At 31.3% G+C, this 18481-nt stretch overlaps 1 protein-coding gene and 1 long non-coding RNA gene across 3 annotated transcripts; one reads left to right on the top strand and one right to left on the bottom strand.

Annotated features, from left to right (window-relative positions):
- Window positions 1-3515: 3515 nt before the first annotated feature.
- LOC125421942 (uncharacterized) lies at window positions 3516-5708 on the bottom strand. The gene is made up of 2 exons (XR_007240419.2): window positions 4687-5708; window positions 3516-3825 (listed from the first exon to the last, which is right to left on the bottom strand). It is a non-coding gene; the product is annotated as an uncharacterized LOC125421942 (long non-coding RNA).
- Window positions 5709-8223: 2515 nt separating this feature from the next.
- Window positions 8224-11144, top strand: LOC107416215 (F-box/FBD/LRR-repeat protein At3g26920-like). 2 transcript variants are annotated; one of them, XM_048472260.1, is made up of 3 exons: window positions 8224-8336; window positions 9494-10597; window positions 10706-11144. In XM_048472260.1, the coding sequence occupies exons 2-3, from the start codon at window positions 9563-9565 to the stop codon at window positions 10889-10891; spliced, it is 1221 nt and encodes a 406-aa protein (XP_048328217.1). In that variant the 5' UTR covers window positions 8224-8336; window positions 9494-9562; the 3' UTR covers window positions 10892-11144. The 2 variants fall into 2 exon arrangements, with proteins under 2 accessions (XP_048328217.1, XP_024928962.1); XM_025073194.3 differs by having other exon boundaries at window positions 8225-8364.
- The last annotated feature ends 7337 nt before the right edge of the window (window positions 11145-18481 follow it).

Below are 18481 nucleotides of genomic sequence, written 5' to 3'. Positions count from 1 at the left end.
GGATGTGCATATATTTTTGATGTGAGGAGAAATCTAATTGGTGGTTCATCCTTAATTCAACAAGGATATAAAATTGTAATGGAATCTAACAAGGTTGCTATTTCAATGACTAATGTCTTTGTTGGTAAAAGATACATTAATGACAGATTGTTTAAATTAAATGTTGTACTTGAAAACAACAAAATTTCTCCTAAAGTTTTTAGTATTGAATCTTGTGATGTATGGCATGAAAGGTTAGGATATATAAATATAAATAAAATTAAGAGATTAATAGGACTCTAAACTAGAGATGGAAATAAATATTTTATAACTTTTACATATAAATTTTCTAATTATTTTTATATATTTCTCTTAAAAACAAAAGATGAAGTGTTTAATAAATTTAAAATTTATAAGAGTGGAGTGGAAAATCAATCAGATAAAAAAGATTAAGGGACTTCGCTATGACAGAGGTGGTAAGGGACTTAGATATGATAGAGGTGATGAGTTTACATCAAATGAGTTTAACAACTTTTGTGAAGAACATGGAACAATACACGAACGTACTCCTCCTTATTCACCATAATCAAATGGTGTAGATGACAGAAAGAACAGAATTTTAACAGATATGATTATAAGTAGTGGGTTACTTGAGAATTTGTGGAGGGAAGCTTTACTTACCTCATGTTTTGTGTTAAATAGGGTAACTGTTAAAGATCATAAGAAAACTCCTTTTGAGTTGTGAAAATGAAGAACGCAATCTAGAACTCTTAAAAGTGTGGGGCTACTTAGCTAAGATTAGTATACTTGAATTTAAAAGGAAGAAAATAGGTCCTAAAACAGTAGACACTGTTTTCATAGGTTATGTTTATAATAGTAATGCCAATAGATTTTTAGTAATAGAACAAAATATTAGTGGATTTTAAAATAATACTATTATAGAGTATAGAGATGCTACATTCTTTGAAGATATTTTTCCTTATAAGACTAAAATACATAAACAAACAGAATTCTTCTAGTAAACCTATGAAAAATGTTATAGAACCTCAAGAATTAAGAAACAAGAGGCCCAGAGTTGAAAAGGATATTGGTGATAATTTTTATAACCTCAAGAATTAAGAAGTAAGAGGCCCAGAGTTGAAAAGGATATTGGTGATAATTTTTATACATTTTGAGTGGAAGGTGACCTGACAACTTACACAGAAGCTATACAATCTATAAATGCTCCCTTTGGAAAGAAGCTATAAATGATGAGTTTCGATCTATAGCTCAAAATAGTACTTGGGATCTAACAGATTTACCTTTTGGAAATAAAGCAATGGGCGAATGGGTGTTGAGGAAGAAATTGAATCTTGATCGGAGTATAGATAAATATAAGACTAAATTAGCAGCTAAAAGATTTACACAAAAAAAAGGAATAGATTATTTTGATACATATTCACCTGTTTCCAAAACTACTTCTATTAGAATTCTAATAGCCTTGGCATCTATACATAACTTAGTGTTTTATAAAATGGATTTTTAAATAGAAATTTAGATGAAAAATTTTATATGAAGCAACCTGAAGAATTTGTTGTTAAAGATCAAAAATACAAGATATGTAGAGTAGTTAAAAGTTTATATAGACGTAAATGAGCTCCTAAACAATGGCATGAGAAGTTAAAAAAGTTATTTTAGATTATGAGTTTAAAATTAATAGACATGATAGATTTGTATATTATAAGGAGAATAATGGAGAACATGTTATTTTTTATTTATATATTGATTATATTTTGATATTTAGGACAAATCTAGGAATAGTGAATGATGTAAAATCTTACTTATCTAGACGTTTTGATATGACGGATTTGGAAGAAGCATATGTGATCTTAGGCATGAAAATTGAGAGGAAAGAATAAGGAATTACTTTAAATCAAACTAGTGTTATAGAGAAATCGTTGAAGAAGTTTAATCATTTTGATTGCAATCCTACGAAAACACCATATGATTCAAACGTACACTCGAGGAAGAATTTAGGTGAACTAGTTTCTCAATTGAAATATTTAAGGAAGAATTTAGGTGAACTAGTTTCTCAATTGAAATATTCTCAAATAATAGGTGTTTTATATATACTTAATACAACTAGACCTGATATAGCTTATGCCATTAGGAAACTTTGCACATAATCCTAGCAAAGGGCATTGGAATACCTTAGAAAGAGTACTTAGAGATATATCAAAGGATCGATAAATTATTCGTTATGCGATAAAGAATTTCCTAATATTTTAAAGGGATCTAGTAATGCAAATTGGATAATTTAGAAGTAAAATCAATTAGTGGTTATATATTTGTATAGGTTTATTGTAATTGTTTCATGTAACAAAAGAATAAAAAAATATAATTCACATTTAATAAAAAATATATTCATCTTTTTAAGTTTATTTTATTATTTTTTTAGTTTCTAACACATTTTTATTTCTTTCTAATTTCTAGTTTTTTAATCTTGAATTTGTATATAAATATTTTGTCATTTTGTATTTGTTCTTTTAAAAATAGTTTTTTCTGGGTATTTTTTACAAAAATATAATCGATTTTGATAAAGGTACATAGCTTGAAAAATTATCTTCATTTTCATTTTTATATTCAAAGTGTTCTTTAAATTTTTCAAGTACCTTTTGTATTCGTAGTATCAATTTTGTCTGTTTAAAATTCATTATGTAGGTTCTAACACATTTTTATTTCTTTTCAATCACTAGTTTTTTAATCTTAAATTTGTATATAAGTATTTTGTCATTTTGTATTTGTTCTATTAAAAATAGTTTTTTGGGTATTTTTTACAAAAATATAATCGATTTTGATAAAGGTATTATTAGCTTGAAAAATTATCTTCATTTTTATTTTTATATTCATAGTATTCTTTTTTTTCTTTTTTTCTTTTTTCTTTTTTTTTTAAATATTCGTAGCATCAATTTTGTCTGTTTAAAACTCATATGCTTTTTTTTTCCACTTTCTTATTTAATTTTAGTTATTTTAACAAAATTAGAAGATTCTAATAGTATTTGTTTTATTTGTAATTTTGTTTATTTTTAACCTCCCAACGACATAAATGGAATTTAATAAAATTAGGCACCATAACATGCGAAACAAACAATTTACCCATAGGCAAATAATAAGAAAGAAACTAGAGAGTGAAGAGAAATTAAAGAGAAAGTATAGAGAATATAAAGAGGAAGTGGAGGAGGAAAGTTAAAAGAGAAAATCTAAAGATAAACTGAGAAAATAGAGCAAGAAATAAAAGGAGAAAAAGGAAAGAGACGGCAGAGAAAGAGTGAAGAAAAACAAAAGTAAAAGTGAGAAAGTAAGGACAGAAAGTAAAGAGATGAAACAAAAAGAAAGCAGAGAGATAAAACAAATTGAGAAATTAGAAAGACAAAGAAGATAGATAAATGAAATAAGAAAAAACAAAGAGAGAAAATAGAGAGGAAAAAAATGGAGATAGTAAAGCAGAAAGAACAAAAATAGATAGGCATCATGGAGATGGGAAAGTAAGAGAAAGATTGAAGGCGGGATGTTGAGAGGAAAAGAAATGAGAGAAAGAAAGTAACCCACCACCTACACACACAACACACAGGAGGAAGAGCCCTGGAGCAATCCCCCAGTGGTCTCTTCTCCCAACAAAAATAGTATCCACTTTTATATTCACTTCATCGTTTATAGCTATACATACAATCAGATCCAAAAGCATTATAGTCAAAGAGTTTACATTAATTTACACAGCAAACCACAAACCCCTTCTCTCCTTGGACAAGTAACTGAAGAAGCTTTTTCCATTAACATTCATAACCAAAGCTAAGGACAGACTCTGCTCTGCACAATCAGAGAAATGAGAGAATGATTAATTTCCATGCTCATGGACTTCATAATTTCCATCTAATATCTATTGAAAATGTATATGATATCATCTGCTGAATTCACCTATACTGATTTTTGTTATGCACTTATTTTTCTTTCTAATTTTAATTCATACCATATATACTCTATCAAGAAGTCACCTACAGTCATCAACTGAGGAATAAAGATCATATGGGTGTTGGGGCTTGGCAATATCATGTGTCTATAAATGTAGATGCATTGTTGTTTGCATGTTTTAAGTATTTATGTATGTATGACTGCATATCAGTCATTTATCAGGCATCATTCCATTCCCCACACACACACACACACACTCACACTTAGAGCATGTTTTAAGTATTTACATATGTATGACTGCATATCAGTTACTATTTATCAGTCATCATCATAGGCATCATTCTATTCCAAACACACACACACTAAATTTCTTCACTAAATGTTTTTGGGCATTCATTAGAGGAAACTAAGCTACCAGAGAAAAGAGTAAGAGTTGAAATGAACACAAAGCAGATCATAACAAATCAACATTCAGAATCATATTATAGTTAGAGCATACAACATTCAATTCAAGTTGCGAACCAGTCAAAACTCGATAATTAAGATCAATAGAATTCAACTAACACATTTTCACTTACAAGTAACACTTTGTTATAACAACACAGTAAGAGACTTAAGATTGTGTGAGAGACAAGCATTGAAAGGACGATAAGAAGACAAGAAGGAACCAGGGGAAGAATCCCATCCTTTTGGTTGGTAAAAATTGAAAATGAAAGAGCATCCCATTTGTAGAAACTAGAAAGGAAATAGAAATTGTACCTCGTTATCTTTTTATATATGCGATCCATTGTTTCTGGAGTTGAGTCTCCCTCCTTTACTGGATCGTCTAAGTAAGTTGGTAAACAGAGGTTAATATACTGCTACATCCCGATGTGGTGCAAGTGGTTTAACCTTGTATTCTATTGTTAGCCAATCCAACCTGACTCATAGATCTTGAAAATGTACTTATTAACCAAGAAGCATTAGCTTAACTGTTATTTGAGAGCAAAATACATCTCTTTTGTGCACAATCTGTAATCCAGATCATAGGTTCAGTTTTGAGAGCAGATTGCAGGAGAGAATCTCATGCCTTGCCTTACAAATAAATAAGATCAGTCCTTGATGGTTCTTTGCAACAGTACGTACTGCCACATCAGCTTCGTATGTTCGTTTTAGGAAATAAAACTCCCTTTTTTTACATTTCCAACCGATTTGATTTCATCCATAAACAAAGCCTTACGAATCTCAATTTGATTTCGTGCATAAAAAAACCCTAAAAACCCCGATTTGACTTCATCCATAAAACCACAATTTGATTAAATCCATAAAAAAAAACCCTAAAAATCCCGATTTGACTTCATCCATAAAACCACAATTTGATTAAATCCATAAAAAAAACCCTAAAAACCCCGATTTGACTTCATCCATTAAAACCCAATTTGATGTCTTCCACCAAAAAAAAAAAAAAAACACCCAAAGAACCCTGATTTAACTTCATTCATAAAAACCCCAATTTAATTTCTCCGTTAACCGAAAAAAAAAAAAAAAACAAAAAAACCAATTTGACTTCATCCATAAAATAACTAAATAAACAGTACAAACCAATCTAAATAGGTGTTTCGGCATCTCAGCGGATTTGATGGCTTCAACGAAAATCATTGAAAAGAATATGATAATTTTGATTTGAGAAAGGTTTGAAGACGAAGACGAAGAATATGATAATTTTGATTTGAGAAAGGTTTAAGGACGAAGACGAAGACGAAACGAAGAGAAACCAGAAGAGTAGAAGAGAAAGAGTGGGATTTGGAGGGACAGCGAACCGGGGAGAGAGAGACTATTTATTATAGCATTGTAATTCTCACTTTTCGAAAACAAGAACGACGTCGTCACGTAAGAGAGACAGAAGAACGGCTATTTTTCAAAAATTACTTTTTACAATAAGTTTTTTTTTTTTTTAATCGAACACTTAAAAAAAATAAAATAATTTATTTATAAGTCTTATTGGATAACAAAATTCACATTTACTTGTTCAAAATTTGGCAATTTTTAAGAGTTTAGATGAATATTTTATGTCCTATTACATTTAGGATAATTTTTTTTTTTTTTGTCATATAAGTTAAATTTGTTTACATTTAGGATAACTTTTTATTTTTTTGCATATAAGATAAATTTGTTTACATTTGGGATAATTTTTTATTTGTTTGCATATAAGATAAATTTGTTTTCTTGTACATTTTATATTTGTTTTAATTTATAAATTCTTACCATACATAACTACTCTTGTCTGTAAGATTTCTTTTAATAATAGTTTATTCATAGTTCTACATTAATAATAATTTAAAACAATAAAAGAAAATGTCTTAATTCTTTAAAAAAAATATATAAAGGAACAAAAAAAGAAAAAAAGATATGTCTTGATTTAGAATTTTAGGCCCAATAAATTGTTTATTGTTTATTTCTTTATGTTGCTTACATGTTTTTTTTTTTAGGGTTTTTATTTTCTATTAACTGTTATAATCCCAAGATTGCATGCTAACTACTTTGTTCTTTATAACTTTAAATTTTTTATATTCGAATAAAATGTGTATATTTCATATCACATGTATATATGTTTTTAAGTCATCTTTCTAATTAGTTAAAAACAAACCGAAAGTATCAATTAATCAAATCTCTTCAAAGCAATGTATGCAAGCAACTAAACTTGACCCTCATAGAATTGAAAGATTTTCTACTGACTGAGCCAGTTTTTTTTTTTTTTTTTTTTTCAATTGTAAAAGAGAAAACAAACAACAGGTTCAGTTGTTCTAAATGGACTAGCTAATTAATCAAGTACAAGGTCAATCTAATCATATATGATGATAATTTACTGAAGTCCTAGACTTTTAAAACATATAACATAAAATAATATATATCCCTAGACAGAAATTTCTATGACGATTATTATTTACTGTTGTTATCATAAGGTTTGGTATAGCTACTCCTTAGCCTGATAATTTCCCTAGTAAATCATCAAGTAGTCTACATGAATAGTCAGCTAGCTTTTTTTTTTTTTTTTTTTGGGATAATTATTGGTATTGCAGTTATGTTACGTTCGAATTTGAATAGAAATAGATAAAAAAGCATGATACTTACTAATTGGATTGCAATCTCGACTGCAGCTAACTATTTTCTGATTGGAATAAAAATAGTAGTTTCTTTAGATGTGCATTAAGATGTTTTCACTATATTTATTGACCATCTTTTTGGTGGCTTTTTTATTTGCTTTAATGAAGTAAAATTCTTGCTTCTTACTTTCAGATCCTGTATTAAAAGATGATTAGAACTTCTTTTGTTTGGGTTAATTTTAAGGTGGCAATTGAGCCCCTCTACGAGCAGAAAATGCTTTTAGTTCCAAGTTTTGTGTGGGAAAAATATTAGCTGCTGATGATCTCACAGTTATTATTCTATGAATTTCGATAATTGACATGATATTTTGAATAACATGATTCTATAACTTCAGTACTTTCCCATACAAATTTTGTTTTCTAAACCAACTCAAATTAACAAATAGCATGTTAAAAATTAAATTATTTTCCTTTTTTTTTCGGAATAATTAAATTCTTTCCTCGCTAGTAGAAATTTGGTTTGTTAATCGTTTCATTAGGCATCTTCTTAGATACGTCCAAGTGGCTAAAGAAAAAAAAAAAAAAAAATGAGCATAAACTGGCAGGGGTGTGCAAATCTTTTAAAAAAGATTTACTCACTTTGGGACACGTTTGGATTAATTTCTGGAATTGATTTCTAGAATCATTGATCCATTTTAGAAAATAATTTTTTAGGTAATTTTCTAACAAGAAAATCACCAAAAACTTTTTGTTTTAAAGAAAATCACCAAAAATGGGTTGCACATTTTTTGCCAAACATTTAGGAAGTACATTTTTATAACTTTGATTTTAAAACCATTTTCACATGGGCACTTGATTAAACCTGGTAGCCTAAGCTAAACCTTTATGCGTCTTTTCAATAACTTTTATTTTTATTTTTATTTTTTATGGTTCTGAGCTTAAAATATTATTTAAAAATCATGTTTGTACTTCAATTTGCTGGTTCGTTGGCATTGGTTCAAAGGAAACTAAAAAGTCATTTTTGGGTCAATAGATTGTCAGAGGAAAAGGGTCAAGCCGTTCATCTGAAGGTGATCCAATGGTCAGGAGTAATACGTGCTGCTTTGCTTCTTCAGATTTTTTTCTTTTTTTTTTTTTTTCTTTCCTTTTTTTTTAATTTTTTTTTATACCATTATTTTTTTCCCTCCTACTTAGTAGTACTTTGTTTTACCTGCTTTGGTTGTCTTTCCGTGTCTCACTTCTCTCTCGACTCTTGCTCTCCAGAAAAAGAACCATCACCTGCTCTGTGGTGCTGGGCAAGCAAAGAATTACCCCTTTTTTGCTTATGTGTGTTATTCTTACTCTGGCTCTAAAGGTTTTTCTTTTCTTTTCTATGCATTTTTTTTTTCTTTTGCTTTTTTCAGATAAATATTGTTTCCTTTCTGTTTTTGTTTTTGTTTTTTGTTTCTGTTTTTGTTTCTGTTTTTGTTTTTGTTTTTTGATTGTAGGATATTATACTCTTGTTTTTGTGGTTTTTTTTTTTTTTTTTCCTCTCTTTATGCTAAGCTTTTGAATACGAATAAACTCATAAGTTATGCTAGAGAAGTTTTTGGTTTGAGCTAGGATCTTAAAAATAGAAGAATACCATTTATACCACTGCTATTAGATTATAAAAATTCCCTCTAGATTCGTGGAGACTTCAACAATCTTCCACTGCAGCTACAATAAATTTTTTCTTTTCAAAAAAAAGTAAAATCTCACTAAGTATGTTATTTTGCACAAATTTAAAGATCATTTCAAAATTTATAACCAAGCGAATTTGTCTTAACAAATTATAGAAAAAGGTTGTTTGCTATGTTTTGTTTTGGGGAGTCTGAAATCACTTGTTGAGAGCTCGTATCAAATCTTAATTGATATACTGTGAGCTTGCAAAAAATTAGTTAAATGAGTTGTCCAAGTTCTAAAAGCACACTAAATTTCCTGTTTAAAATATAGTGAATTACATAAGAAGTAATTCAAGTACATACCCTTGTTTCAGACCTATCAGTCTGTTATTTTGCTTCCAAAAACCTTTTGGATTTTGCTACCAAAAAAAAAAAATGATAATAATAATAATAATAATAAATAAATAAAATAAAATTTAAGAGTTGAGTAGGTAGTTTTGCTTCTATCAGTCTGTGCTTATACTTTGCTTCCTTAACTTGTATCCCTTTCATCTTTAGCAGTAAATAATAATTTGAAAAAGTCTTAAACACCTTCTAGGTATTAGTACACAAATAAAAACAGAGGATATGTATTAAATTTCTCCCAAATTTCAGAAGAAAATATTCCTATTAGTAATTTCGTAGGACTGGTGTAGTTTATTGTTTGTAAGATATATATCCACTGCAACTTCTATGAGTGTTTAATTCTGCAGAACCATATGTATATATATATTCTGATAAAGAAGAGTGTTGAGATGTACATATTAAGCCTATTTTCTAAACAATAATCCTTCTCATCAGTTCTTAATTATGGCAACAAATGAAGTGAAGAAATAATGTAGAAGAACAGGAGGAAACAAAACCAACAACATGGGAGAAGACCGAATATCAGAATTACCTGATCCTCTCATACATAGTATCCTTTCATTCCTTCCCACCTTTTATGTTGTTCGGATGAGCATCCTTTCAAAGCGCTGGAGACGGATGTGGATTCATATTTCAGAATTATATTTCGAAGAGTTCAAGGATTTGACATTCCAAAAGACGGTGAAAAGTCAAGAAAGCATGTTCTTCACGTTTGTGAGCAACTATTTGAGACACCGCAAGCTTTCTATGCCATATTCTGCGGATGCAGTATTTGTAACTAGATTTAAGCTAGACATGCAATATCATTTTGGAAGCAAGACCGGTGAACAAATCGATGATTGGCTGAGTATTGCTGTTGAAGGTAATGTGAAGGAGTTAGACCTTTGTATCCAACCAAGTGATAAGAGGTACTACTGCTTACCTCGGTCAGTTCTCAATTCAAGATCATTAACCATCCTGAAGTTGGAAAGATTGAAGTTAGAGATTACTTCTCCTGCAAGCCTTCCCTCTTTGAAAGGTCTTTGCTTGAAGTATGTGGAATTTGATGATGAGGCATTTCGATATCTTATTTCTGGATGTACTAGCATCGAGGACTTCCATTTATGTGTTTGTTCTGTCAGAGATATACATCTTGCTGTTGGTGGAACGCTTAGAAGTCTCTCATTATGGTACATGAAGCTTACTAATCAGAAATTGCAAGGCCTAGTTTGTGGACTTCCTCTCCTTGAGAAATTGACTTTATATTCCTGTCAGCTGAGTAATGTTAGCATCCATAGTCGTAGCCTCAAATCTTTATGGTTTAGTGGTTGTAGCATTGAGGCTAAATTTAAAACACCAAATCTTGTTCACTTTGTTTTTGAAGGTCAAGTGAAGGCTACCATTTCGATTGATGCTCCCAAACTCTTAGAAGCCAATTTGAAACTGCATAATCTCTGTCCGGATAAGACTTCTTTCCTTCATCTTATTCTGTTTCTTTCGTATTTTAAATGCTTGAAAAAGATGACACTGTCTTTGGACACGTATGGTTTCTTGAAAGAGGTAATTAGACATACGTGCTCTTAATTTGTATATTTTTATGCCCGATTAGATGCATGATTAAAGTCTTCTTCTGTGTTTTAAGTTTTTTGTTCTGGTTAACTTTTGTAGTGTCTCATAGTTCCAAAGGTTATAAGAAATATATGCTGCCCCCCATTGCCTACGCTGAAGCAGTTGAAGGTGAAGATAAATCATGAGCTGGTGGGAGATTCAGAAGTAAGGGACTCTTTGCTTTGGTGTGCACCTTCTGTGGAGAATTTTGAAATAGAAAATCAGTATTGTCCTTGTTATCATTAGGATACTGTATGTAAATTTCAAATGATCAGCATTGAGAAAGATTTGGACGTCTATTGGCCATCTTTTGGTTGATATTTTAACATTGATAAAATGTCATTTTGCCTGAACGCCAATGTTGAAATATCAACATTTCTGTTGGCATTGAAATATGGAAGCCTTAGCATTTTGATTGTGAAGATATGTTATATTTTTTATGTGATAGTGAGAAGGAAGATAAATTATGATTTTAACAGTTTATAATCGGTATAGTGTATGGTGATTCAAAGAATTTGTTGATGATCAAGGCAAAATCATGTTGTTTATTTTTATAAGATTTGTCGATCATTATCTATAATTCTTTATATGGTAGCAGAATAAATCATCTTTTTTCTTCCCCATTATTATTTCATTAAAATTCAAAGCATCACGGGTTTTTTTTTTTTTTTTGTTTTCCCCTTTGGAAGCAAATTATATATGGAGTTCATACAGAACATAAAAATCGGTTCCTCTGCTTTCAACCAAAGAGAATTCAAGACACTCTACATGATAATCAAAAACATAAAAAAAAAAAAAAAATATCCCCTTTATTTTCTCTCCTATATCTCTCTTCACCTTTTCATAAGCTAGTAACGCCAAGTTCTGATAAAAACGTCATTTGTCCTTTGACTATATCTTATCTTAATATTTCGGTAACACCTAATTATATAGTATTTGCTTTCCGTTTGGATAAAATATTTCATCTTAAACTTTGCAGTTTTTATATTATATAACTACAATATTTCGTTTTCACTTTACTTGCAGAATTATTTTTAAGGTTAAAGGTAAATTCTAAAGTAACTTATATTTCTAATTTATAGAAGATTTAGGATTTTCATTTTTTGCAGGTCCTCTTCTTTTCTATGTCTTTGTACTTTTTTTTTGTACCAAGGTTGAAGATGAAATCCAATTTGATTCAAGGATTTTCTTTCTGTTCACTTATATTTCTTATAAATTCTTCAATGTTTATGGTTCACTCTTAAAGATTGATAAATTTAAATTACTTTCATCAATTTTGTCAAATATATTATATGGTTAGAATTATGTTTAATTAAGGGTAATTGGTGCATTTCCCCTTGAAATGACACTTTATTTTCTGAACTTTTTTTTTGACACTTTGGTCCTTAAGCTCAAATTTGCTTTGCATAAATGGTTTTTAAACTGAATTTTGCTTGCACAAATAGTCCTTAAATTGAATTTCGCTTATATGAATTGTCCTTAAACTGATCATGTTTTGGAACTTTAAAGACAAAATTTGACGGAAAATTTGACTTTAGGGACAAAAGTGTCAAAAGTTTACAGACTAAACTAACAAAACATATTCAGTTCAGTAGGGAATGCATCAATTACCCTTGAATTAATCTGTGCATTGTTTCTTCATGTCAATTGATATTGTTTTGATTTAATATTTTCTTCCAGTTGCGTCTGATATATAATATATTGGGTTTTAGCTTATTTAAGCTTATAGTTCATTAATATAATTTACAAAAAATTATTCAATGAGTTTGTGAAAGTTTTAGAGGCATCAGTCTGTTTTTATTATTCACGATGAAATCTTCTGGATTTTTGCAAATTAAAAAAAAGTTTTGATAATCGAGTAGGTAGTGTTTTTAATCAATGGTCTTCTACTTAGCTTCCATAGCTTGTATACCAGCTTTCATTAATGCAGCATGTATTACCATAATCATAGTTGCTCCAGTCAAAAAGACCTTCTAGGTACTAGTATACAAATAAAAACAGAGGATATGTGAATAATTTCTTCTAAATTTTTAAAGAAAATATTGCTATTAGCAATTTTATGGGATTGGTGTGTAATTTTATTGTTTGTAAGCTATTTATGCTTCCAACTTCTGTCAATTTTGTTCTGCAGAATTATATACATTCTGATAAAAAGATAAGAGGAGAGATATACTGAGGAAGACAATCATTTCCTAATCGACACGATACTTCTTCTCAGCGGTTTTTAATTATGGAAACAAAACAAGTGAAGAAGCACTGTGGAAGAGAGGGACTAGGAAACGAAACAGACTGAATATCAGCGTTACCAGATTTTCTCATACGTCATATCCTCTCATTCCTTCCCACCTTTTATGTTGTTTGGATGAGCATTCTTTCGAAGCGCCAGGAGGCGAATTTGGATTTGTATTCCCCGAGTTATACTTCGAAGAGTTCAAGGATATAACTTTTCGAAAGATGGTAAGAAGTCAAAGAAACATGTTCTTTAAGTTTGTGAGCGGCCGTTTGAGACACCGCAGTCTTTCTATTCAATATTCTGCCGATGCAATATCCATAACTAGATTTAAGCTAGACATGGAATATCATTTTTGAAGCAATACAAAAATAGATGATTGGCCGAGTATTGCTATTCTTCAAGGTAATGTGAAGGAGTTAGACCTCTGTATCAAACCAATTTATAACAGGCACTGCAACTGCTAACCTCGAGTGTTCTTGGATCAATATTGTTAACCATTCTTAAGTTGGAATGGTTAAAGTTGGAGATCAGTTTTCCTGTAAGACTTTACAGTTTGAAAGCTCTCTGTTTGAAGCATGTTGAATTTGATGATCATAAGGCACCTCAATATCTGATTTATGGATGTATTATTCATGAAGACTTGCATTTACGTCATTGTTCTCTTGGAGATATAGATCCTGTTGTTAGTCGAACGCTTAGAAATCTCGTATTATTTGACGTAGAGCTTACTGAACGGCAGTTGGAATGCACAGTTTATGAACTTCCTGTCCCTGAGAAATTGAGTATGTTCATGTTCTCAGTTGAAAGATAAAAGGATCCGTAATGACAGCCTCAAACCTCTATTCTTACATACTGATAGTGATAGCATTAAGGCTAAATTTACAACGCGAAATCTAGTTTGCTTTGTTTATAACGGTCCAGTGGTGGCAACCATATCGATTGACTCTCCCAACCTGTTAGAAGCCAATCTAAAACTGCATGTTGTGATGGGTTTGGAAAATATTTGGTTCTTTCATCTTATACTTTTTCTTTTGTATTTTTAATGCTTGAAGAAGATGTTGCTGTCTTTTGGCAAATATGATTTCCCAAGAGAGGTATTTATACTTTCTCAATTTCTTTATTTCTTTTCCATATGTGTACCATATACCTGATTACATAAACACATACGTACATACAAACATGGTTGAAATCTATGTTTTAAATTTTGTTGTGGTATACATTTGTAGTATCTCATAATTCCAGAGGATTCTTATAATTCCAGAGGATATACCAAAATGTTTGCGCCCCCCCAGGGAGATTCAGAAGTGAGGGACTCTTTACTCTGGTGTGCACCTTCTGTTGAGAATCTTGAACTAGAAGAGCTGTATACCGTATAGGGTCTTTGTAATGTGTAAATTTCAAAGGGCAGCACAGAGAAAGAGTTAAGAGATTTATTGGCCATCTTTCGTTTGCTATTTTTAACATTGATGAAAGTCCTTTTTTTCCTAGCATCTTTGCTTTAGAGATTTGTAGCATTTTGATTTTGAAAGTATCTGACATTGATTTTTTACAGTTTAGTATATGAACTAGTTGAATTTAAAGTAGCAATACTAAATTTTGTAGCATCTTTGGTTTGTCATCATGAAATTCATTTACCTCCAATGATAAATACTATATATGTAACACCCCGTCCCAAAGTACAACGGAAGTTTTCCAACTTTGACTGAGGTTGACCGTTGACTGTTGACTTTGACTTTGATTTTGACCGTTGACCAAGAGGTCAAAAGTTGACTTTTTGACTCAGATGGAATTCTAGGTTGACTGAGGTACCGTTATGAAGTACACGTTGACACGAGTTCGTAGACTAATAGAACGTTGAAAACGGAGCTACGGTTTGAAAGTTATGGGCAAAACAATTTGGGGTCCAAATTGTCCAAGGGTGCCCGAATTGACTTTTTATTTATGGGGAAATGAGCTTTGACTCATACGTGGTTGTAAAGTGCTCGTCGATACGAGTCCGTAGACTAGTGGCACGTATGATTTGGACATGTGGTTTGAAAGTTATGGACCTGTAGAGTTTTTCAAATACCGTATTATTTTAATATTATTTTTAAACGTGTAACAATGTGTCACGTGTGACTTATTAAATGTGACCATGTGTCACCATGGTGAGATGCCACATGTCAACCATGCTTAATACCATATTATTATATTATTGTTATTTTACATAATAATATTATTTTTAATATGATTTAATTATTTTTTAATTTATTTCTTTTTATTTCTTTTTATTTCTTTTTTCTTTCTTTTTTCTTTTCTTTTTTCTTTTTTTCTTTTCCCCCACGTGGGAAAAAAGGGCCACGGGCCCCTCTTTTCTTTCTTCTTCTTCTTCTTCTTCCTTCTTCTCCTTCTTTCTTCATTTTTCTCCCTCCCGCCGATACATCTATCTCCCTGCTGCACATTTTCCGGCCACCAGAACGACTCACGCGCCGGCCGATGTGAAAGCCCTCAGCTGGGCGACACCAGCGGCCAAATCTCTGGCTGAATGGCCAGCGGACGTGCCGGGATCGGCCTCCAACGCCAGCGGTTGGTTTGTCGCTGGTTTGCCCATTTTCCGGTAACCACCGGTCGTGCAACCGGTCCTTTCCCACTAATTTGGACCCTCTAATTCCGATTCTGAGCTCCAATTAACTCAACTCCCATCGATTTGCAAGATACAAGGAGATCAAGACTGGCCAAATTCCGGCCACCGCCGGTTGAATTGAGCTCAATGGAGGTCGGTAATGTGATCCTCATCTCACAAGCTTTCCATAGACATATAATTTGTCAATTTTGGTTAACGTTTGTGTTAGACCCCCCAGATACCGGGTATTATTTATCCGAATAAAATATTAATTTATTTGACTGTGTGTGAATTGTTGTTCTAGGAGCACGTGTGCGTCGTGGAATTGATCCCATGGAGGATTTTGGATTAATTGCGTGCTCCAGGTGAGTGACCCACCTTTAAAAATATTTTGGAGCAATTAATTATATTTAATTGGTGTTTAATTGATATTTGGAATTATGCTCATGTGGTGCAATTTAATTATAATTGTGGAAAATTATTATTTTATTATGATTTAATTTTATTTATTACGCATGAGCAAGGTATTTTCAATAATAAACCGTATGTGATTTTAATATTATTTTTGGGCATAATTGGTTTAAATATTTTAAGGAAATTATTTGTTTAAATTGGTGGTTTAAATTTTATAATTATGCCCGTGGAATATTATTTGTTGGACCTCGTGTTATGAGAAAAATTATTTTTATATTATTATTGATAGGTTCATACCGGGTATGTTAAAGGAAAATATGTGGGATGGTGAAATTGAAAACTGGTATATTTCCCAAGGTAATTTTTGAAAAATCGGTACGGTAATAATTAATTTAAAAATTATTTTAGACGCACTCATACAGTATTAGTATTCCAGTATATATGTGGTTAGCGCGCAAGTTATTATGTCTCCCGTGAGTTGCCATTGGACCGAGAGCAGGCAAGTCATATATATTGCGCATCAGCCGCTCCCCTCCTTGGCCGGGATGACGGTTTTAGCAGCAGTACTGTCGGGACGCCGAAATGCTGTATGCAGGTTTCTCTCTTTAATCTCCCGCCAGTCGGTGCTCGGGACGCTGGGTATCGGAGGGCATCACTGGTATATGGTGTGGTGCGTCAAGTATAAATATTTGGATGGAAATTTCAAACCCCAAAGTGTTCAAAAATTATCTATTATATTTTATTACATTTTATTTATATTTGGGGTATTTATCTATTGTTTATTAAATTGATTGATCCCTTGGTTTTCGGGAAGTACGAATATCAGGTTTTGTGAAAATGTTTTAAAAGGGGAATATTTCCAACAGAGTGAATAGTGAGGATTTTGATAGAAAATATTACTTCAATTGTTATTATTATTTATTTATTTAATTGTTGGTATTAATTAAATTCCTTTATTTGTTATATTAATATTATTAAAAATGTTCAGTAGTTAGGGTCACTCACTGAGATGATTAGCATCTCACGTTTTTAAATTCCATTCCCCTAGGTCCAGGTTGGGAGACGTTGATCGTCCGGGGCGAGCCCGACGTCTCAGTTCATTACCGAAAGTCCAAGAAGTATTTCTTCCCTTTTTCCTCTCCATCTTGTATTGCTTCCTTATCTGTCATTGTATAAATTCCACATTTATTTGTATAATGCTCTGTATACTGTATTGGACATTTAGTTATTAATTATGCACTGGATTGTTGTTATTCTTTTGGAATGCTGTGAATTTGTGGAATCAATTTGTAGTATTGTGGGAGGAATAAGGGGATACATATAGAAGTGTGTTTTCAGTGCAGGAAGTTTGTGGTAAGTCCAACCCTTAGGGGAGGTTCTGCCGGATTTTCCATTGGAGGGTCCGGTAGGGTTTCCCTGGGATCAGGGCTTGTCTAGGGTTCCGGTGAGGAATTTTGGACGGGTCCTGACAATATATAGCGTGACAATTTTGTCTTTAAAATTGTTGCACTGACATGAATCATTAAATTTTAAATGCTATAGTAACATATACCAAAATTTGACACTGCACTCACACTCTAAAAATATATATATATATATATATATGTGCTTGATAGGAGAGCCATAATTTTAAATATACATATATATATATATACAGTCTGTCTATGGTGCGGACGGTCCTCATGCGGACTACAGTATTGGTGACGGTTTTTCATAGTATTGGTGACGATTTTCTAAGAAACCGTCGTTAATACTATGAAAAACCATTACTAATACTATGGTCCTCATGCAGACCGTCCTTACCATAGAATTTCCGTATATATATATGTATATACAATGCCATTCAAAATGTCAAAACAAGCTTTTTATAATTGGCTGTCAAAATTTGACACCTCTTCCTTGAAGATACAATGCTGTATTTTAACACTCATTTTTTAATGCACCCCATGTTTAATTTAACTTGGTAATGCAAAGCAAAAAACATTACGGATCTTTTCACTGTATATTGATGGTTACATATAATAGTAACAAAAAAAGATAAATCATTTTATAATATTGACGTAGAAACCCTATCCCCATGATTTGTTGCCATGTTATCTGGTATATCTAATGTTGTAGCCGGATATTTCTCTTGTTCAGTTGGTCTATTTTCAACTAGTCAAGGCTCATTTGTTAACTTATTAGTATATATAAAGGCAATCTATTCTTAACAAGAATATCAGACTTATTTTACTCTCTTTGCTCTCTGTTTTCTCTGTTTTCTAAGCTCTACAAACTCTCTCACAGGTAAACCATTTTGTATCTCCGCCATTATTTATTTGAAGGAATTATAAACCAAGCATGGCTTTCTTTTAGTTTTATCCAATTATAATTATTCATTAATGCTATATATATATATATATACATATATATATATTTTTTTTCATTCATCCTTAACTTGCATTCCTTTCATTTAGTGCATGTTTGTATGTCATAATTGTAGTTACTAACATATATTAAATTTCAGCAAGTTTATTGAACCAGTAAAATTTAATTACTCTTTGTTATTGCATATTGCAGACAATTCTTCTTAAGACATTTCATAACT

The sequence above is a fragment of the Ziziphus jujuba genome, chromosome 4, assembly GCF_031755915.1.
Source record: "Ziziphus jujuba cultivar Dongzao chromosome 4, ASM3175591v1".
In the NCBI taxonomy this organism is placed as follows: domain Eukaryota; kingdom Viridiplantae; phylum Streptophyta; class Magnoliopsida; order Rosales; family Rhamnaceae; genus Ziziphus; species Ziziphus jujuba.
This window is presented reverse-complemented; position numbering and strand designations above follow the sequence as displayed.